General features: G+C 42.6%; 2 protein-coding genes across 10 annotated transcripts in view; one reads left to right on the forward strand and one right to left on the reverse strand.

Moving 5' to 3' along the window:
• LOC122405613 (uncharacterized) overlaps nt 1–4118 on the forward strand; it is a 38728-nt gene extending 34610 nt beyond the window's left edge. For all 9 annotated transcript variants that reach the window (XM_043410534.1, XM_043410535.1, XM_043410536.1 and 6 more), the window contains one exon: nt 1–4118. In XM_043410534.1, coding sequence (XP_043266469.1) covers nt 106–2532 — 2427 coding nt within the window. In that variant the 5' untranslated portion in view covers nt 1–105 and the 3' untranslated portion in view covers nt 2533–4118.
• Nucleotides 3874–23271, reverse strand: part of pip (heparan sulfate 2-O-sulfotransferase pipe) — a 25771-nt gene continuing 6373 nt past the window's right edge. The window contains exons 6-12 of the mRNA XM_043410555.1: nt 22055–22203; nt 11251–11345; nt 8351–8560; nt 7929–8008; nt 6748–7029; nt 6510–6664; nt 3874–5992 (exon numbers count right to left, since the gene is read on the reverse strand). Of these exons, the coding sequence (XP_043266490.1) occupies nt 5793–5992; nt 6510–6664; nt 6748–7029; nt 7929–8008; nt 8351–8560; nt 11251–11345; nt 22055–22203 (1171 nt within the window). The 3' untranslated portion in view covers nt 3874–5792. The remainder of the gene's footprint in view (nt 5993–6509; nt 6665–6747; nt 7030–7928; nt 8009–8350; nt 8561–11250; nt 11346–22054; nt 22204–23271) is intronic.

Genomic DNA, 23271 nt, shown 5'->3' on the forward strand with positions numbered 1-23271 from the left:
AGGGTCGAAGACGAGGGAAAACGTGGCAGAGAAAGCAGCCGTTCTGGGACGAACGTAACGACGTCGGGGCCCGAGGGGTCTTCGGAGGGAGAAAATTCGTCGGCAATGGGCAGCGCCGATTCGGGAGGAAAAACACACAGCGGAGGTGGATCCTGCGGTTTCGTTAGTTCGTTGTTCCCGAACAGTTGTCGAGGTCGGGCGGAGTCATTCGCGCGACGTTTGCACCGGCGTTTAACCTCGCTCGGTGGTGAGGTCGTCAATACGTCGGAGGACGAGGATGACGATTCGATGAGCTTCGGTGGAAGGGGCTCGTCGAACGAAGTCAACGAGACTTCGTGGCTGCACGCCCCGACGAGCCAGAAAACAATAACGACGACGAGCACCGGCAACTCGGCGGGGGCCGGAGCGTCGTCGGGTCCTCTTCAGATGGAAGATCGCGTGCTCGATTCCCAGCCGCGTCACAGTCCCGAGTCCGAGGTTTTTTACGACTTCGACGTTGAGACTCAGGAAAATGAGAAGGAGAAGAGCGAGAGCGACGGAAACGAGGACTACGCGACAACCTCCCCGGCGGAAATAGCGAGCGAAGCGGACCTCGCGAACATCTTTGTGAATCGGAAGATCGGGCGATTCGATCACGCCTGCAACGCGACGCAGCCGGATTATCTCCAGGATTCGGAATCCGGGTGCGTGTATGCCTCGCCGTTGTCCGGTACGTCCCCGGAGACCGACAATTCCGAGATTTTCTTCGACCCCGAATCCTCCGAGACGGAGAGAACTTGCGAAAACCAGGATACCGGGACTGTGGAAAACTCACGGTCCAGTGGAAGCGGATCGGTCGCTTCGGACGTCGTCTCTAACGAGGGATCGACCACCTGCAAAATCCGTAAACACCCGCTGCGACGGAGGCTTAATCGTAACGTTAGAAACGACCCGGAGCACGAAGAGGACGACGACACGTCGGAGTCCAGCTCCTCCTCGGCCAATCCCGAGCTCGACGAGACAAAGATGAGAGTACCGGAAACCCGGTGCACACCGAGCCCCGAGGAGTCGCTCAACGGCAACAAAAGCTCCCTGGAGACGACGACCTCGCCCAGCCACGAATCCCTCTGGAGTACCTTCGACGAGAGCACTCTCTCCCTGCAAGATGAGCCCGGCGCCTCTCCGACGACGCCGGTTCCCCCGTGCCTCCAAAAGGCCCTAGCAAAGTCGCACTCGGACTCGGAAATCACCGGGTCGACGTTGAACAACGTCGACGAGGTCGATCACCTCGGCCCGGCTGTTCCGTCGTCGAACGGCGATCATTCGGATTCGCACTGTCTCGAAAACAACATTTCGCCGTACTGCAGCAGCATCGACGTACCCGGTGCTCTCGTGCTCGAATGTTCGACCGGCCGGAGGATCGCAGCCTCCGAAAAGAGCCTCAAGAATCAGGTTAATCTTCGAATAGAAGATACGAACGGTGACCCCGAGACCGGGGACATGACGCGACTTCTCGAGAGACTGGCGACCAGCCCGCACGTCCATCACAATCAAACGACGATTGATTCGAGAAAATTTTACGCCGACGAGGAGAAGCTAACGGCAAACGGCAAAGCAGAAGACGAAACTTGTGGGAAAAACGGGACGGAGGATGGCCAAGGCGGCGGCGGCGGCGGCGGCGGGGACGAGGAGGAGGAAGAACAGCAAAACGGAGCGGAAGGAGAAGAGGAAGAAGAGGAGGACGACAGACCGCAGCGATTGCGACGATGCTCGTCCCTGAAGACTGGAAAAACTCCTCCGGGAACACCCGGAAGAAAGAAAATCGTCCGCTTCGCCGATGTGCTGGGTCTCGATCTCGCAGACGTTCGTACCTTCCTCGACGAGATCCCGAAGATCCCGAATTCCGCGTACTCCGATTTGATCTACGACGAAACCTTCCACAAGGACAGCAGCCCCGTTAACTTTTGGGGCACCGGACCAGCGACTTTCACGACACCCTTGTTCGCCGCAACGATGCCCCGGAGTCTTCCGAACGGTATCAAACTCGACAGAATATTGGTACCATTGTTTCAGCAACCGGGTGGCTCGTTATCCTTCCTCGATCAAGTACGAGAACGATTAGTCTGCTTGGAAAACGTCGTCGTCGAGGACCCGATAAACTTGGCCATCCACGGTACCGTCAGAGTTCGCAATCTTGATTTTCACAAATCCGTACACGTGCGTTACACTCTCGACAGTTGGCGAAGCTTCAGCGACCTGCAAGCCATCTACGTTCCCAATTCTTGCGACGGCTTCAGCGACAAATTCAATTTTCATCTTTACTGTCACACACTAAAAATCGGCCAAAGACTCGAACTAGCGGTACGCTTTCAGTGCAAAGGTTCACAGTACTGGGACAATAACAGCGGTGTCAATTATTGCTTTCAGTGTTTACCCGCTACCTCGAACAATACCGGTTACATACCGATAACGACAGCGACCAATCCAACGGCCCCAACCTCGCAATCCATGCCCCACTGCAACCCCCACGATTGGTCTCCAACTTTTTACTGAATCATTGAAAGAACGTAGGACAATGGCGAATTAATCCGAAGTCTTCTCATTCATTCGAATACTATTGTCACAGTGACGTGCGAAGGAAACACGAGAGCAACTCTTTGAGCAACGAATATTCCTTCGACCTCGTTGGACCGTTTGTCCAACATTTTACATGTATAGTATAGAATTATTTTTTAAAATTTTAAGATTTTACCGTCTGCGTTAAAACAACGAACGAAATACGAGCAATTATTGCGATGATAATGGAATTTTTATCCACCACGATGATGGAGAAAAATCGATGCAAAGTACGGAGGATGCTTACGACGATGGTTGTGGTGGAAGTTGAAAATGACGATTGAGATGTCGATTATGATGACGAGGAAAAATGATGATGACGACGAAATTGAACAAAGTTGTGGTTACGTTCAACTCCTACGACGAAACGTTGACCGATCTGAGCTGTGACGTAAATTTAAAAAATTTTATTTTATTTATCGGTCATTATGAGAGACATGACCATGATTCGTCGTATATCACGTTGAAAACAGCTCGGATCGACAAAGTTTAGTTTTTTATAGATTATATATGAATATTGTATTTGATTATATATGTATATTGTCGATTTATCAGATTCAGAACGAATAGAATACAATGAAGCGGAGCGTGGTGGATGATGAGACGAAAAGTCATGAAGCGTTACGAAGAAAATACTACGAATGGAACGAATAGTTTGGGTCTGAATAAGTGACCGAGGGGAGAATCAGTTTAGCAACGTTTATCGAGCTCGTGAGCACGATTTGCCATAAATACCTCCGACTGTCTGTAGCTGCGTGGGGCTAAATTGCTTGGTAAATTTGAAGGGTTGTTCCAGGCTTGTAATATTTTGTGATAATTCAAAACATTGAGCTGGACGAAGGGATTAACGATTTATCTTGAGCCTTGCATTGTTGTGGTCAATTTATTTGGTCGCGATGCCAAAAAATGCAACTTTTTGTCGACGTCGATGGTACGACAGTTCGTGCCATATACGACAAAACTACATTAACATTTTCCCAATGATTAATAAACGAAAAGGAAACTCGTTCAAAGTCTGAAAAAGTGGTAATTCATTGAACATTGATTCAAGCACGTCTCTGTCGCACAGAACTGATAATTGTTGTTAGTTTTTACACTTCTATGAGAGAAGACTCGACAGAAAAACGAAGCGAGTGTTGCGAGCTCCGTTCACCGATGCAATACTCTTTACACATGTTATTTTTTGTTTTTTTTTTTTCTTCCTGTCGTAGTCGGTTGATTGAATGCGACTACGTAAGCCCCAAGCGTTAAGGGTAAATCAATGAATTGTACGTCAAATGAATGGGTTACGATTGTTATTATTTCTTCTGTTGTCATTTATACACATAACTCGTAATTAAGACTCGTTGGACTCGTTGTTAGATCTCGTAAATAACACGTTTTGTAGCCTCGTTCGATGAAACTGTGTTTTTTTTTCTCTTTCATTTTATGTCCTCTTTCGACAACAACAATTTATTTAAAAGCTCGTTATAACGTCAGTAGCTTTCGAATCTTCAAATAAATAATACGATCGAACAATGAAATTTGTACCTGAAAAACGTCTCGCTCGCGATTAAATTCGACATTTTATCACCATTTGTAACTATTTCCTGGCACACATCTGTAGCGCCATGTTTAACAACAGTTTTATCAACGTTATTCGCACCTGTGATTTTCGTCGTTACTTCAGAGAGAGAGGTGCGACATCGAACGCTCGGTCACCGAGGCTCCGAGACTGAGGCAGAGAAGGAATAAAGCGAGAGGGGGTGGGGGGCAATTGAAACGATGCCATATTTTTTTACTCAAGTACTCCAAAGCTCTCGAAAGAGGAAAAGAAGCTGATAAAGATCAAAATAAACAATTATGACTAATCCGCCCAAAAAGCCTGCAATATATGTATACAGCACGATCAATGCAACGAAGACAAACTGCATGACGATGAGTTTCATTTTTGACTAGCCCTCACCAATCTCATACACACGTATGCGTATTCATGTATACATACATAGTTGTGCTATAAATACATACTATAAATATATACATTTGAAACACATGCATGTTTAGTAGACGCGTGAATCAACGAAACGCTGCGTCATATTGGTTGGCTCAAAACTTCCCTGTTACACAGTTGTATAAATAATTTTCATTATTTTTCAAGATTCGTGCAAATTATCCAGTCGCGGTTCAAACGAAGAGTACGCAACTGAGAAAAAATTCAATGAAAACACACATATTTATTCATATACGAGATTATGAATAATGTATTATTGATACTATTACCATTATTACATAAATATATATATATATATATATATATATAGTACGTTGTTCTACGTGTTATTGAGACAATAAAATGAAAAAAACTTACGAGATTGAAAAAAAGAAGGAGAGAAGAGAGGAAGAAAGTTTTCTCTACTACAGCATATTCGTTGCTTCCAAAAATAGCTACATCCGTGTGTTTCTTTATTCCATTCTCTCTCTCTCTCTCTCCCTCTCTCTTGCCTCTGGCTGTTAATCTCTACGACCTGTCGACCGACCTCCGATATAATCGCGTGACCAGGCACACCACACGATCGAATCGCGGAAAACGTATTACAACGAGAGCGCTACGAGATTATCTCAATTTAGCACGCTGTTACAACTGTCCAATGACAAATAACGATAAATTTAGTTTTAACTTGGCACTTTTTTTTTATCTTTCAACAATTTTTGCCACATCGCACACGCACGCGTCAGGGCTTCTCGGTCTCTATCTTCGATTTTTAGTGCACCGTTCCCTCATCAACGCCAATCAGAATTTAATGTCTAATGAATCATTGGAGGAATATCAGACAAATTGGATGAAAGATGATTAATGCAATTTGAATTGTGTGCATTACGAACTATAAACGTTTTGCAAATCACGCGAATCTTGAGGTTTACTTCCTCTTGTTGAATCGATTTATTCTCGTTAGCTGGCCTCTTCAATTCCACCACGTTTTCGCTTCTGGACGGCATCAACTCAATTAACTCTAGCTTCAGTGCTTTACGCATTTTCATAGCTTTTTCATTTACAACATTTTCCCCCGATTCTCGACGTGCCTCTTCTACAATATTATATTTGTTTTCTATATCACAATTAATGATCAGGCTTTTTTGTTTCTTTTCCCCATTCCTGAGCGTTGCTGTTGTTTCACGAAGAAAAAAAATCATCGATACACCAAAGAAATGACGCTCGTTCAAAGCAGATTGGTATTATCCATCGTTGGCAGTGGATTCGTAAGCTTCAGTGCTCTGAGTTGCCTGTGAAGTCGTTGCTTGCAGAATTGATAGAACTCGATTTCCCGGGTGAAATTTCTTCTCACGATATCTTTGACCTCCTCACTAACCGGTGGCTTGAACGAGTTGCGGTTTATCCTTTTGAACGAGTTCATCTCGTCTGTTGGTAAATGCAAAGAAGGTTACATTTATAATATAGTTGCACTCGTGATACACACACATTTACGTCCAACTGCCGCTGCACATGTGTCAAAACTGGAATACCAAACTAGATTGAAGAGATCTTAAAGGGAAACATCTGCTTGGTATGGAAAATTCTTTCAGCATGGTCTCAAGAATGTTTCGATCGTTAAAATGATTTGAAATTTTGATAATGAAAATTTGGAGGCACACAAACCCTGGGGTCATTGAAATTGGAGGAGCTTATTTAGTTTGGACGATTTTTTCAGACTCAACGTTACTTGAAACCCAGTGAAACTTTTACTCGAGTGATTACACCTGACCAAGTATAAATTTTATGTTTCAATATAATTTTATCGTTTTACGAATTGTAAATATATTCTCGTCGATTTTTTCATTGAAATAAGAGATTTTTTATAGTGGGAATTGTGTCAAATGTTGAGTGAAAACGAAAACTGTAAAATCAACATCGAAGATAATGGAGGAGTGCAACTTACCCCAGTACAATTCCGTAGCACCTTCGAAGAACTGCGGTATATAATTTTCCAATACAGCGAGGGTTGTATTCATGTCCTCGAGAACTCCCACAACTGCGTAATGTTTCTCAACCGACAATTTTGCCCTCTCGAGAGCACCGACCGTGTTAAAAGGCCTGCGGATATAAAGAAGTGGATAAAAAACGGGAATAAAATGAAAAAGAAAGTCCTCGGTTAGTGACAAGTCTTTCAAACTAACGTGCACTTTTCGCTGTGTCCGCAAAAAAATAATGTTTGACGTCTGTGATCGCCGATGCCCTCGTGAAACTCTCCCTCGACGTAACGACACTCTCGATCGCCGGCCAGTACGCACGTCTCGAAATCCTTCTTCAGCCATTCGGGATCGGGCAACGGAAGATCCGGAAATATTTGCTTTCTTTCCACATAATACCAAGGCGCTCTGACGTAATAATACCACGATATCACTCGCTCCACTGGATCTCGAACGACGTTCATGTAAATCGGTTGTGGCATGTTGAACCTGCGCATGTTTCGAAAACGTTTTATTTTTATTTTTTACTATTTTTCAACGAACTTCTTGCTCAAAATGATCTCTCCTAAACCACCGAAAAGATCCACAGGAAAAAAAACCCCCAGCCTCGAACAAGATTAGATTTTGATCTAAAAGAAAAAGCTAAGAAGAAAATCGAAAATTTCACCTCAACTGATCAAATTATGAACCTTTTCGATAATTTTTGGCAGGTTACGAGTTCTGACAATCGTACAGTCACAGAGAAAGAAGTTGGGCTTATTGTATAAAGTTGAGAAAAGTGAGTAAAAAGTGTAAAAACAAAAATTGCTTTTGCCAGAGATCATGATTACAAAAAATCATCTGCTGATGACATTTTTGAGTTTCATCGTCTATACAATTCAGCCAGAGGACACTTTACATCGAGCATGTATGAAAAATCTGCTTGAAATATTTGCTTGATATTTTTCCGGTCAACAATCATTTTATCAGTATTTTCATTCATATTCTTCCTTTTCGGGTCGTTTTAAAAAGAATTTTTGTTTCAAACGATTCAATATAATGATCATGGGCAGAGAAACTTGGCGAAAATATCTCATATCTTGTGAAAAAAATGTTCTTCCCAAAACATCGAAATCCTTTCACCTGTGACACGACAACTTTCGCCTGTCTCGACTTACCTAGCAGATAATAATTAAGTACGTCTGTAATTCTTAATTGTGTTCGACTATTGTAAAATTCGTCAAATATCGTGAAAAACTTTCACCCGTCTCAGAGGCTTTAATTCACAGGATTACTATTTTGAATCTTAGCGTTGAAAGTGATAAAAGCTTCGCCACAAAGATCGTTTCGAGCAACCTCATCGCTCATAGTTATTCAAAATATATTTATATAAGGGGAGAAATACTCACTCTGTAAAGTTAGTAAAGCAAACGTGCTTCACATAAACCGAAGGCTCGGCATAGCTGTTGACCAGTCTGACCAGTTGACGCTGTATGTACAGAATGGAAATAGGGTCATTAAAGATTTTTGTAAATTATATAGAGTCGTTTGAAAATCTTCTTCCTGATTGTTGAAAAGAGAAGAAAACTTGCTTAACTGGCATGAGAAGAAAACGGTTCATTAATCTCCAAGAATTTCAAGCTTTGAAATAATTATGAATGAAATTTAGCTCTGACTCCCAAATTAATCGTGCACTTACATTCAATTTAATGAAGTTTCATTTTTTGCAATTTTTACGATTGCACGTCAGTTGAGTGAATTTTTGAAATTCCCAGTTTTTATTCACATTCGTGTCGGACTTGAGGATAAAAAAATGGTCGAGTATTCGTACCTGTTCGTATGGAGCAAGCCGTATGGTCTCGACTCTCTGGACCTGATCTCTGTTGAATGAGAAAACGTTTCTGAGCGACAGTCGTCTGAGCAATTGCATGAAGGTTTGCGATCCAACTTTCGGTACACGATTGAAGAAGAGTACGTGTTTGTCGGCTCGCCTCGTGTTGTTCAGAGCGTCGATGTCCAGTCTCTCGGCTGGTTCGTTCGTCTGGTTAAATCAACAGAAATCATTGCTGTACAAACATAGACCGTACGTATTTTTTATTTTATCAGCCAATATATGAGCTGCGCTTTCTAAATAGCGAAAAAGAAATAAGCGCGTCATTGAACGGAAAGAAAAACGCCGTTGCTCTCGCAAACTCGATGAGTATCTCGGGCGTAACTATCGTTCTGGAATTGGCACAGCAAAGAGGGGCAATAAAACAGTTAATGCCGAGACTGTCTGACCTCGTACCAACGTCTTCGTCCATTTCGACTCGAGATCTGTGAGGACGAAAAATCTGTACACGGCCCGATTATTATTGGTCGATGCTATCCTTATGCTAATGTCATTCATCATTTCCAAGGCTATCCAACAGGACTGTAAACCCAAATAGGAATCGCGTTTAAAATTCTAGAGGCGTTTCCACGATTCGTCGCTGCGCCTTTTCCTCGCATATGCTGCTCAAATTTTCGTCTCTCTTTTCGAGCGTTTTCTACAACACTTTTTCAATCCCATTATCACGATTAAGGGGTTTAATTGAATTTTAGTCTCGACTATGATTGCGTTTGAGTTTAATCTCCAACGAAGAGGGACCGCTTTCATCACACCTCGACTTTCTACACGCGGCACACCCGATATCTGTCATTTTTAAGAAGCATTCGAAAAGCGCATTAATTTAAGACATTTGTGAAGAGAGTGAGAGACGGATCCAGCCTCTCCGGAAGGTCAGACTCGATGTCGATTTACCGTTTTTCAGCCACTCTCTCACGTTCGTTTATACAAATAAATACGTGTCACACACATCGGGAAGCAATGCACGAATTGTTGAAGCAACGCTCCTGTGTGACTTCACCTTAAAAATGTTTCAAGTGCTCGTGCGGTAATTATACGGTACCGTAGCCGAGGGCTTTTTTTCCACGAAAACGGAATGTTTGAATCGAAGAATCGCCTTTCGACCTCGGAAATTCTTCGGCTCGACTGACTTTCTATTTTTCGTTGTTCCTCGATCAAGTTTTTTTTCGAAATTATCGCCTTTTCGTACTCGATTGAAAAGGGTTGTCAGATAAGAATCAATGACGGTTGAAGACCTTCGTCACACTTCGCATCACAAATATAATTTCCAACCGCTTGTACATAGTTTCCCATTAACCATACCGTATAATTAACATTTCACCGTTAATAATCATTCGGATCGTTCTCAGACCGCATAATTATATTCTGTACTCGCGGCGAATAATATAAATGAAGAAGCGGCAAAACAGTAATTCGTACAAATATAATGAGGCTGTGGCCCGTAATTATTCTGTTTTCATTGACAAATGCTGCCCTTTCAGGACCATACGATAAAACGAAAATTGTTTTTTCTTTACTAAGAAAACTTCGCTACATTTTGGCCCGTCAAATTATTTCGTGGATGTTACAAACAATTTTATCTGTTCAACGACACCGCGGAAATTTCATTTTTTTCAATTTATCCTTTCGTTGGAAAATTAATAGAAAACGATCGAAAAAACGACGAATTTTTTCATTCATCGGCTCCGTGAGAAAGTTTGCGCACGCTTACGCTCGCTACGAATGACGCAAGCATCATTAATGCTGTTTTAACTTCACATGCTTCTAACGATAAACTCATCACACCTCTTTATAGAAATAAGTAGTTTCATAATACCCGAGAGATGGATCAGATTCAAGTTCATGGTGCTTGGAGTTTGCTGTTTACAAATGTGATTTCCGGGTCAGAATAATCTTGAATTTACCCAAGCTTTTTTTTCTTTCAGCTTTCGTTCTCGTTTTTATGAATTTCTTACAAACTCGTAGAATAAACCATCCAATTCGCGGCCCTTTTCCTACGAGAGTGGGAAAAAATGGAAAGATTTTAAACTCTTCCTACGCACGCGAGGCCAACACTTGGGTGGCCCACCCTGCGAGTTTTGGAGGAAAAAAAGTGAGATAATTTTATTTTGGCACGAAAGTGAAACGATGTACGGGGAAAACTTTCAATCAGCGAGAGTAAGTTTGCTCAGATTTTTCTCTTCGTGTGACATCGTCCCTTCAAAAGCTGACTACAAAACTTGGCAATTGTTTTTCACCTGCTTTTTTACACAAGGAAATTTTGAACTCGTGTTACATGGTTCAAGGGAACCGGCGAATGGTTCGAGTTCCCAGGCTATCGACTGATCTACATTTTCAATTCGCAAAGTCAAACTGTTGAACCCAATAAAAATAACTTGCCTATACAAGACAATCTTTTATGCGAATATATTTGAACGAGCGCGCGTAGGAGAAACAGCAGCTATTAATATTTATGAGCAAGAAGTCCTCGCAACGGTTATATAAGTGTAGGTCAATCGGAATAAAAGGAGTAAAATAGTAAAAGATAAATGAGCAGAAAGAAAGGAAGGAATGCCTATTTCTCGGTAACAAGTTGCGCACGTAAGTGTTTGCGCACGGATCGAGTATGTGGAACGAGTACGAACAATTATGCTCTATAACAGGGAGCAGCTGACGATAGAGCCGCAAAACGGAGCAAGATACAATGGACGATCGCATGCACCGAGAGATCGGCCTGGATCGTAAAATTAATTAACGAGTCTCGTCGGTTCCTACATCGGTTTCTCATTCATCGTCGTTTCCGAGAGCATTAATCTCGCGGAACAATCCTGCCAGAATCTTTACACAAGTTGATGGTCAATTACCAAATCTGTACTCGTGTGTCTCTGCGGATTTTGATAGGTGAACGGGCCGTTCGTGGCTGGTCCAGAATTTCCAGTTTGTCCGGGATGTCCATCTTCTGTAACGAAAACATTTAAAATTAGATTGAGAACTCGGTGTACGATCTTTTGAAACTTTTTACTGCATTTTTTGCTCCCTTTCCTTCTCTTAATATTCAGCTCCGCGTAATCACTTCAACTTTATGATTCAGAGTTCCATTCACTTTACGACCATCTTTTGATTTGATGAATCCCCCAATGATAAAAGGATGAAAATTTACTGGTGCTCCGAGACACCGTAAGATTTGATTTATTGCTTTTCAACACACAAAAAAATGAATGTAGTTTGATTTGCTAGAATGTCGAAAGAGCACTTTTCTGATGGCTCGTAACGAAATGAACGTCACGAGAAAAAGCCTGTCTGGATGAATGACCCGAACGTTTCTCATCAGTTCAAACACCGCTTTTTTTCTCGGTGTGAAAAGTTGTATTAAAAAATATGGGTAAATAACGTGCTGGAAGATCAAGACCCTGAGAAAAAACTAATGAAATTACTGACGCTCTTGTTTTATGTCTCACAAAACTCGGTCGACGGGAGAAAACGTTTCAATTTGTTGGTCGCGCGGCTGCGATTACTTCGCGAAGAAAATGGCAAAATATTGTTAAGTGCATTTGAAATTTTCCACTGTCCGTTTTCATAGTTCAATGACTAATTTCAAATCTTTTCTCGTTTTGTTCGTCGGTTCAGAATAATTTGAGAAAAAGTGAAAATCCCATCTTAAGGTAGCTCGATGGCTGAATGCCGTATAAAAAATAGAGTGAAACCCGCTTACTGCGTCAACATTATTCGTTGTGAAATATGTTCCAAAAATCATTGAAATTATCGTTAATGATCAGTAAAAAAAATAATATGGTTACGACATTTTACTGAAATTTCACAATTGCTCGTGATTTTAGAATTTTTATATTTTTTTTGCATATATTCGCCCCTGCTAGAGTACATCTTGGGAATCGTGGCAACACTGTACACAGGCAGCTGTCTGAGACGAGCGCAGCGTCCTAAAGTATAGTCATAATCGTGGCTTGTCTCACGCGGCAGCGTTGCCACGTCGCGGTCCTTAAAATTCTCATACAATTTTTATTACAATCATTTTTTTTCTCAAAAACTAGACGGTAGATCGAGTTTTCTTCTTTTTTAATTTTTTCTTCAGAAGATACTCCAACACTGTGTTTTTTAAAATCAAAATCGTAAAAACCATTCTCGAGTTATTTCGATACACATTTTTTGTTTGACGATTACCATGTCTTCGGACGGAGAGACCATAGAACTTTAACTTGCAATATCTGAAAAACAAGACGGTACAACTCCTTTTTTTCAAATCGATTCGTTAGATTTTTCTGCGCGACATATATTTTTTTCAAAATTTTCGTAAGAAATCAAGTTTTGCTATTGAACGACCTTACGACTGGAACTTTGTGTCTTCGCGTTTTTTCAACTACTCTCAATATTAATAATACCATCAACTCAAACCTTTAACTGCTTAGCATAATACATTTGGAAAGCGAATGAATAATAATGACTTCATTAAAAACGTAGATATTTAAAACATGAAATTTATTAGTCAGGAATCTCCCAACTCGTAAGAACTTTTTTTTACGAACAAGGCAATTTTGTAGGATAATAAAGATGTAATTTGAGCTACTTCAATTGTGGCTTCGTTATTATTGGCTCCAGCTCACTTAAAACAAGATGGAAGTGTAATAAAAAAGCCTCGTTGTATGCTTCCCGTTTAATTGAATCCATAAAAAATCTGCAGCACTATGCAATGAGGAAAGAAAACATTTTGTAATCGATGTATAATTATACCGGTTGATTCACACGTTTAAACGAGGTACAAAAATATCTCGTCCGGAATAATAACCGAAATAATAACGAAGGAAGTGCGATATGGGAAAGTACGAAGAAATCAACGTTCCCAGTCTCGCATGCATGGACCAATCAAGTTTTTCTTAGCGCACGTATGAATCAGCGTCTTCATAATGGAAAATAAATAGTGCGAGTGAATTGGATCCTCGATTCAGGCTCTGGAATTAAAAAGGAGCATCTGGGCTATCGGAATTCCGCGTACATTCTAATAAGTGAAGGGTGCGATTATATCGTCAAGCGGAAAAAGAGAGAGAGAGAGTTTCTCGCGAAGAGCAAACTCGTTCATCCGCGTTGATGCTCGTATAGCGGCTGCACGTGAATATCATCGAAGTGAAAGAGATTTATATGCACGTATGAGAGTTTGCGTGCACGCGTCTTTCGATATTTTTTCTTTCTTTCTCCGCTCTCGCGTCGGCATGCACGCAACACGGGTGCGCGCGCTCGCCCCGAGACCGTTTTCACCGAGCGAGAATAAGAGTTACGAGGATAAATTTTATGGACGTGTGGTCACAAGCGGTCAGTCTCCAACGTCCTAGTATTTCCCGTATACCACGACATTTTATGGGCATGCTTTATAATTTTCTTCGGTCAATTGTACCCCGTCTATTCCTTCTCACATAAGTTATTTGACGTTCCGAATGCGATGATGAAGCATCGTGGCCTGCTCAGGGGCTCGGGCCGGAGCGTGCTTCTTCGACGCTCCGTAAGTTTTCAATAAAATTTGGAGCTACCGACAGAATCTATTGAGCCATCAATTTCACACTTGGAATTTTATTATTTCCGAGGGAAAGTGAGCATTCGGATGCAACGAATGTCGAGCTCTCCTTAAAAACTAATGCCTCGTCGCGTATCGTGCGAGTGACAAATGATATTCGATAAATTCTCGGTTGCTCGCGAGGAGAAGGCGCAGTCCCCGGTGTTCGAGAATCGTCGAGGAACCGTGGAACAAAATGAGGCGGAGCACAGGGCATTGTGGGAGGCTTAACGGATCGGCGAATCCGCTGACCCAGAACTTGAGAAATCAGGGTGTGGAGGTCGTATCGAATCGATGAGGAAAGAGAGGATAAAAAGCGATCGCGAAGGAGACAAGGAAAAGTAGTCGGAGAGCGTGACGGGGGGAGGGCAGAGAAAAAGAGAAAAGTATTGCGAGAAGAAATGTAAGAATAAGGGCAGAAGAAGAAATAGTGATAGTGTCGATCTCGCGCGGTTTAATTGCTCGGAACGGCTGCTCTCGAGGAGGAGAAGGTAAGAGGACGAACGAAGAGAACTTTCATCTTTCCCATGAGTCCCCGCGCAAATGCATGTGCCGAGGACTGTACCGCTTTTGTGGTTCACGCGGAAAGGGATCGCTCGCGGCCGGCGATCCACCGTTCTCACCGGTGGCGCATGCGGTCTGTGCCATTCTCCTCTCGCAACGTGCCAGAGAGAATAAAACTCGTTACTCGGGCAAGTGCAAGGTCCGATGAGAAACAATCGCGTCTCTCCGAGACTCGGCCGAGTCGAGGCGCGAGAGCAGGAAAAAATCGTTGCGAAAAAAGGACGCCTTTGTGTACGCACACGAACGGACGGGATATCCGCGCGGGAATAGTTTCTCACTCTGCTTCATGCCCGCCCCATTCGAATCGCGAATAGACTAATTTTCCAATTTGTTTCAGAGAAACCCCGCACCGGATAGAGCCTTGGGAATCTCCGCGATCTCGGACGAGATCTTTTTTCCTCGTCTTCCGAGTTGCGCTATTCCCTTTATACTCTTCCTCTGGCAAACTACTCTGGATGACGTTGGAGAAATAGAAATAGCGCGAGAGACACGGAGACCGAGCCCTTCACGAGCTAAAACTTCTCCGTCCGTCGATTATCCACGCCCGGCAAATCTCTTCTGCACTCTCCCTCCTCTTCTAGTCCTCTCTCCTGTTTCTCCTTCGCACGAGAATCGCCGTGGACCAAAAAAATGATGAGGTCCGTCGATAGCTCCGTTTCCCGACGCTTCAGCTTCCCTCCTCACCAGCAGCGCAATTCCGGAAAACAAAATTTTCATTAGTGTCTTATAAATTGGGGTCTTGCACGAGCACTGAAAGCTTAACCGTAAATATCGACCCCCCCATGTCGATTATAAACGAATAAATAAACCGCGTCGCTGTTCTGTCTCCGGAAATTACGCTTCCAAGAGTAACGCATGCGATAGTTAGACCCGCATGAAATTCAAAGAAAAAGTAAGTTGGAAGCAATCGAAGTGACGATACGAAAAGGATAAAAAAAATGATGTGAGAAAGTCAACGAGCACGGTTCAAAACTCATTCATGGAGGGGATTACACTAGTTTCGAAGTACTGAAAAAACTCGTTAAACTCGAGCAACGTATTTGTTCGCAAATGAGGGTATCCAAGAACTTCTGCTCTTGTTTGCAGAGTAAATCGTCCACTTGCGGAACACACTCGCCATTGAATGAACATAATGGTTAAAAACGAATAATCTCGTTTAGTAGTGAGCCAAAGTATAGCATTTATTTATTTCTGAAGTTTCTGCAATCTTCACAAACGGCTTTGTGTTGTGCCCTGGTGGAGTGCACTTGGCACTGGGCGTTAAAAAAATAGAACATTGAACGAGTTCGTTTGAACGAATAAAATCGTCCAATCTTCGAGTCGAACACTATTTAATTGTGTAATAATTAAAGATGCGTCAAATTCGCGAGTGTTCGCGAAATTTTCACCTCGGAAGCACCACGAACCCTGTGTAATTTTTAGGTACCTTAACGATTTTTTATCACCTGAAATAGGTGATAAATCGTGCTCGAATTGAGCAGGTATGCCCGAAAAACGATTGCGAGTGTGCTATCGAAACTTCAGAGACCCGACACGTTTTTTCAGTTTTGAGCAAAATTCCCTTAAGGAAGTTGAGGCTCTAGAATGAAAATGATGTCATCGCTTTTAAACCGATTGAATCTTATAAAGCGAAGTGTAAAAAATAATCAGTTGAGTTTTCAGACAGTTTAGGAGCGTCGTTGCTGAAAAAAATCAATAACAATTTGGGCCAAATAACATGTAACCTTATCGAAGTCAAGACACATTCAGTGATAGCTCCGTAGAAAATGATGCTAAAAATATGAAATTTTTTGAGCAACATGAGCAAGGTTTGCTGAATAATTTCAATTTTTTCAGATTTATTTGGAGATTTGCTGAGATTATATTAATTAATAATAATCTGTTTCCCGTACAGTTTTTTGAGGCTAAGATCGTCACCGTCCATCTTTTCGACTGAGCTTTCACCAATTTTTCGTCTTTTCTTCCCGATTCTTCTTTAAGGTTGATCCTCTGCGACAGCCCCAACCAAAAGTTATGTACTGTCTGCATATTAAAAGACTTGATAATTCGTTCGGATCGTAATCAATAACTTTGTAAAGACCCTATTCGGTACTCGGCTGGTACTCGGTGCCAGCAGATATAGTACAAATATCATTTGCTTTCGTAAAATTTATTCTAAAAGTATTTTTGATCCGACATCGTGAGTAAATTTTTTGACGGAACTATCCAGGTTACGCTTCAACACACAGAAAAGGTTGTCTATACAGACGACATTCGCTTGTTCGCTTGCAAAATATACCGTATGCAGCCTAAACCTTCGTACTTCTCGAGGCTATATCTGTCAAACTAGATGGTCAATCACCTTAATTTTTTTTCACAATATCTGTGATATCCTGCTCTAGCTCCTCCTCGTTTTTTATAATCTTCCTAATTTTAGTACTAGCGGTAGAATTAATAATGTGCCGTTTGCTTATGCATGGTCCATATGTTACGTATTAATTGAGTCAACTTCAATTACATATATCTCGGGTTCGGGATGGTGAAACTTGTTAAAATTTTATAGAGGTGTTGTTCATATGTTAAACAATACGTATGGTAAATTTAAATAATTTCCTAATTTAACTTTCTCGTGGAGGAACCACCTTAAAGTATATGCAACATAGGTCATTCTTTTACCGACTCGGATCGTTGAGTCGGTTGAGAATTCACTATATTTTTGTTGTCCCAACCCCCTTCCTGTAACATCTATTAATAAACATATTTCCTGTAGGAATGAAGCGTCGTTGCATAAAAGTTGTTCCTTTCGACACGAACTCGTTAAGCATAATGATTGTAACGACAGTTATTTACATCATAGCTGAAGAGTCGTTTGAGAGTTTATAAAGGGGGTATACGCGACGTGAAGAGCTGTAATAATAGTATATTCGCATGGAAGCAGTGTTCTTAAGTTACAACCTTGAGGTCGCGATGATACAGGAAAAATGGAAGTTGATAAAAGAAGAAACAGAGGAGAGGAGACTGAAGAAAAAAAGCAAGGAAGGCAGCACGTGCGTGATTTAACCGTTCGACGACGACACTCCGTGACCACTTTGATACGTGTATAAACGCAAAGCGTAGGATTCGTACACGCAATCTGTGTCAAGCGGCAAAACTATTATATTTTTTTCCCATTTTATTATATTACTTTTTTTTTGCTCAATGATAATTCGAGTTCCCTCGCATGCTAAGCGCCCATACAAGGGAATAGCGCGCCTATTGTATTCGATGCTGGCCTGATTTTCACGATGCAATTTATAAGTTGCACGTACGTGTGTGGGCTTCAGGGACGCATAGCGGGTGTAAACACTCCAGTGACGATTACGCGATGCCCGACGTCCTATTTCTTCGTGAATTTAACGCGAGAAACGAACTCGCACGTATGCGCCTTACACGTGGGGATTCGGTTGAGAACTATTGCCGGTTAACTCAACCGTGCGTCTACGCAGCTGGGAACCTCATCGCTAGCTCTAAAGACCTATCATCTCAGTTTGCCTACCCAGCCGTAGGAAACACGACAAGGAAAATAAAAATGAGACGCGCACGTTCAAAAATTCCCTCAACAGCCAGACAATTAAAATATGAGAAACGATCAAAATACCTTTCCATTTATACTAATGCCCGCTAATCGAATTAGTGTGCAAAAAGGAGCGAAGATTCATCGACGAGGGAAAGCTCCCAACAAAGACGAAGACCCGATTCAAGGCGGTTCGAGACGCCCGAAAAGTTGCTGCCGTCCACTCTGCGACCCCGGTTTTGTAAACTCCGGTTTATGCAATTTTACAATGCGCAAACCCGAATCCTAGCAAGTGCGGTATACGAAGCAAGTGCCGAGGCTGCTTCGAGGCATCTGCTGCAAAATCGAGCTTCCAGTGCGCATTTTTTCGACGCATACATTCATGGGAAGTGCCATCCGAGTGAAAAATCAGTCGTCTGTACCGTTGCCGTGGCATATAATGCGTCGCAAAAATCCCTTTCAAGTTGATGAGACGACCGTTGTGTGGTTAGCGAATGAGTGCATGGAAAAATGTTTAGAACTTTTCGAAGAACTAACGAGATGCAAAGTGGGAGCTTATTATGGGAAAAATTTGTTCCGAGACTCCTCGGCTTGAGCTTCGAATACGTCTGTACTGTGAAACGTCATCGGACCGAGAGATTACGAGTATTATAAATTTCTGTGCACAGATGAAAGTAGGTTTACTCGAGTCGAGTACCCGCGTGTAGAAGAACTTTCGTGCTCGAGTGTACGTGGAACGTATCCCTAATGGACTTTTCACGTGCACCTTTCGAAAGGGTTGACGTTCCCGCGTCCAGTGGTCAGTAAATTAACGAGATACGCACAGCATGCTGCGGTGAAATGCGTAAAACTAAGCGGTCACAGTTAGACCCGTTCATTTTCTTCCTTCTTTCTCCTGCGGATCGAGTCGGCGCGGCAGCGGTCGCACGAGCGTTTTACCAGATTCCCTCGCGTAATTGTATTTCCTTTAAAGGGGAAGAGCTCGATGTGTGTCGTCGTAATTCAGTGTCGACGATAATCCGTGCGTCAGGAGCCAGAAGCGATAACGTTGCCCCTTTTGGTCAAGGCACGAACGTGATGTAAACAGAAAGAGAAAAAATAAAAAGGTGAATGAAGATAAAGAAATAATGATGAAAAGTGGGAGAAGAAGAAGAAGCCCCCTCTCGTGAAAGGAGAAAGGTGTCTCTGCGTCTTTCCGAACTTCTCTTTTTCACTTCCCCCCTGTGTACAGAGAGCTGAACGCCTCGTCGCGGACGAGAACTCTGCCTCGACGAATATCCGTCGGGAAAAACGCATAGTTTTTTCTTTCCACTCCTTCTTTTCATATCTTTTTTTTCAGTCGCTCATCTTTCGCGGGAATAACTAGTCATGCACTTTTTTGTTTGCAACGAGGATTGAGATTCCAGAGCTTGGGAGAAGCTTTCTTGCCGAGATATACGAAACCTTCAATATTCTCTTCCAGGTTGATTCCTCTTCCGCTCGCTCTTAGTGTGGGACGCGATTCGAGCGTGTTCAAGACAGAGGCACCGCGATTGTCCGGAGGCCAAATCGATTATCGTGATGCTGCACCAAGGAAAACGCGATAAATTGTACAGGAAAATCATCTTGTGCAACTGCGCGCCCGACGAAACGAAGCAACGCGTTGATAATCTCCCAGAGGAATTCTTCATACTAAAGTTGGACGCTGATCCCTCGGCGCATCTTCCCGAAATTGCTGCATCAAAACAAAAATTCGTTAAAGCTTTTTATAGAGAAATTCTTATCAGTTTCCCTTTGAATACGTGACGCGACGAATTCGAAATATCACGTCAGAACGTCGACAGCGATGGTCAGAATTCGATTAGCATTGACAAACCCCAATGACTTTCTGTCAACAAATTTCTCTCTTCAACATTTCCTTTCTAATCCTCTCGACTCTTCCTCCATATTTTCCCCTCCCGTCGCATTTTTCCGCATACACAATGCTGCAGTACTGCGAGCGTAACGTTGCATACGAAGCTGTACGAGGGAAGCGATATTCCGGAGTTACTCCTGAAGCTTCCTTTCCGGCCTATTACCATCGGATGCCTTCCTCCCTCTCGCTCTCTCTTTCTCCATCTTCTTTCCCTCTTGCGTTCTCGATAATCGCAGGAAATATTTCCTCCTGAGCTGAAGACCCCAGAGTTTGACGATCCTTTATGATTCTCTTCAGTGGGCTCTCTCCTCATCCTCGTGGGAGGCCACCATTCGTGGTCGAGTAGCGGATAAGCTCTTACCCGACCTAAAAGTCTACAAATCAAGTCAATCTAAATTTATACGCACACGTACATCTCAAATTCTGATCGCGAGCTCTCTGTTTTACTTTTTATGCTTCCATCCGCAGAGAAGTTTTTCAAGATATTTTTCAATTTTTTAAATGATTGCGATCGATTACTAATACTCGTTGTAAGATTAACTCCGTACATTCATGCGGATGAAATAAAAAGTTTTGAAAAGTCGAAGCGCAAATTTGCACCAGTGTGGTGAGTGTGTGCGACCTTAAAGGGAGTGTGGTGTCCACGGGTTAAAAGAAACTGAAAATCGATCTTTAGTAATAGTTCGATTTTAAAAACTCTCATCGACACACTTTTTGTCAGAAGATTCGATCATAGCTGAGTGCAGTTTGCTTGATTTTGCAGCCCCGATGGAAAAAAAAAAAACAATAAAATTTCACCGAGCGATATCCGGAAAGCCCTTTGAAGCAGTCCATTGAGATTTTTATCGAGTCTGAAGTATTGCAATCCCTCGGAGCGTTGTGAAGAAGTAAAGATCGCAGAGCTCTCGGATATAGGATATTCCAGTGCGAGACTTCCGCACCAGCTTAGAGGAAGAAGTAAGCATTAAGATAAGCGTAAAAACCGGTTATCTATTCATTAGGAAGCGTACGAGCCCGTGGGAAGATAACAATTATAAAATCCTATAAATAATGTCTATCTTATCGGAAATGAATAAACATATTTTCTCGTGTCTTTGCCGATGCTCCATTTAATAGAATAGCAACGATAAACGCTAGGAAGGAAAGTTAGCACGAGGTTGGCAAGGAGCGAACGGTGGCTGCTGTTCAACTCGTGCCTATTATTAGGTACTAATTGCCAGCGTGTTTAATTACATAGGTGTAATCGATCGGTGACGGTGGTTGATTAAACGCCAAGCCACCAGTCAAGGGCTCTCCGGTATAACACACTGCATCGGCTTGTGTCGTGAGTGCGAGCGCGAGAAGATGGGACTTCATAGACTAATTAGCGAGAATCGTGATTGCACGCAAATGAGCCTTTCTTTACCGTTACGAATGCAACGGAGTGATGGTGCACCGACGTAACTCTGCTGTTCTTATTTTTATTTTCTTCTTCCCGAGTCCTCTTTCCCTCCTTCTCCTCCTCCTGTTTCTTTGCCCCTCGTCAACTTAATCTTACATTTCTTCCATCTCGTCCTCGTCCTTCATCTTCATCTTGTATTTCTTCATAATTCTCCTTTTCTTTTGATTTTGCTTCCTCTATCGTTACATACATTTACAGTGTACGCGTATGTATGCACACCGCACATGAGTGAGCACCGTGGTGGTAAGCCCATCCGAGTACATGAAAACACGTACACATCGGGGCCCCGAAGGGTCACGAGTTCTTCTTTGCGTTGGACTCGCACCGCTCTCTCGGCCTCTCTGACGTTTTACGTACAGTGCACACATAAACGCGCGCTGCATGGCAAAGGTAAGAGCGACCACGAAACCAGCCGCTTCGTCGTTCTCTTCCTCTCGCTCTCTCCCTCTCTCGCTTCCTCGTCGTGCGCACACGCGGAGCGAGTATCCACCCACAATATGCCCTTGTACGATGGCTAAGCATGGACCGAGTCGCGTTAGAGTTGAACTTTCTTTTTTTCAAGTACACTTTCGAAATGTTTTGCGAACGCTGTTCCTCGACGTACTACGAAACAGCGGACTCAACCTTATTGAATTTTCAATCGATAATCGCAATGAGGAAATTAACAAATTACTCACCGGATGATAATTGATTGCCCGATAGTGTCTCACCCTCTCCTGGCTGCAAACGAACCTCCATTTCACGCAATCGCGAATGAAGATCACGCGTGTGAAGAAACAAGAAGAGAGTACTCGACAGCGCAACCAGTGCGACCAACTCGCTCGTTCTGAAAAATAAATGATGAAAAGTTCAAATCACTCCGAATTTCGGTATCGAATTTACAGTCCAACAGCTTTAGAGAATCGGTACGATAAAATTTTTTATTTTACTTCTAAGATCTATGATTTCGGACGATCGACAGCCATTTCGGAGTGACAGACGTAAGAACTGGTTTTACCTTTAATAGTACACTTGCCATGCAATTTCATAGCGATGAAGTCACTTTGGTATACTGAAATTATAATAATTGAACTATTTTATGATTATCTTTTACCATTATGTATAATGATCGAAATGACTTTTCAAGTGGACACATTTACCATGAAACGACGTAATGGAAACTCTAGTGAAAAAAATTTAATGTCATTTTCATGAATTGATTACAACCTGACGTAACTAGTTTCATTTATCGTAAATAATTCAGAGCTTACGCAACTATTTTTCGTAGTTCGACAAGTTTTGTTCCCGTGGCCCCTATTTCGCAGTTCCATCAAGCTATTAAACGATTTAAACAAATATTTAATCGAAAATTGGTAGAAAAGAAAATTGAAACGATTTCAGAATCGTTCTAATCTCAACTCCCGTACAACGATTTAGTAATCCCGCCGGCACAATCGTTCGTCGACATCTTCAAACAAAATGCTTATAATGACCGGACGAATTTGAGTCCGGCTTCTGAGGAAAAAATGGACACGAATCGAGGAAACAACGAAAGCACTTAGGTTAATAAACGAATTGGTTGAAACGTGTGAGGACGATTGTCGCGTTCCAACAGTCAAGTGTGCTTGAGAAGAGTACGAAGCGCTCGGCGAGTAACCAGTGCATATCAAGATTTTATAATTGGTCCACCTGTGTGCTCGGGCTCGAGTTCACTCGGCGCGTGGTGACAAGAACGATTCTTCACGAGTGGCCTACTTCCACTTTTTTTTACATACTCATAGCAAAGTATACTTATACGAGCTTTACGCTTTTCTAAAGGGGAACCTGCCCACCGATAGTCCCCACGTGCATGTCTGTATGGGAATAGAATGCGCTGTCGGAGCTGTGTTGGGTGAATGCACGCGCCAACGTTAAG

The sequence above is a fragment of the Venturia canescens genome, chromosome 1 (genome assembly GCF_019457755.1).
Source record: "Venturia canescens isolate UGA chromosome 1, ASM1945775v1, whole genome shotgun sequence".
Taxonomy (NCBI): domain Eukaryota; kingdom Metazoa; phylum Arthropoda; class Insecta; order Hymenoptera; family Ichneumonidae; genus Venturia; species Venturia canescens.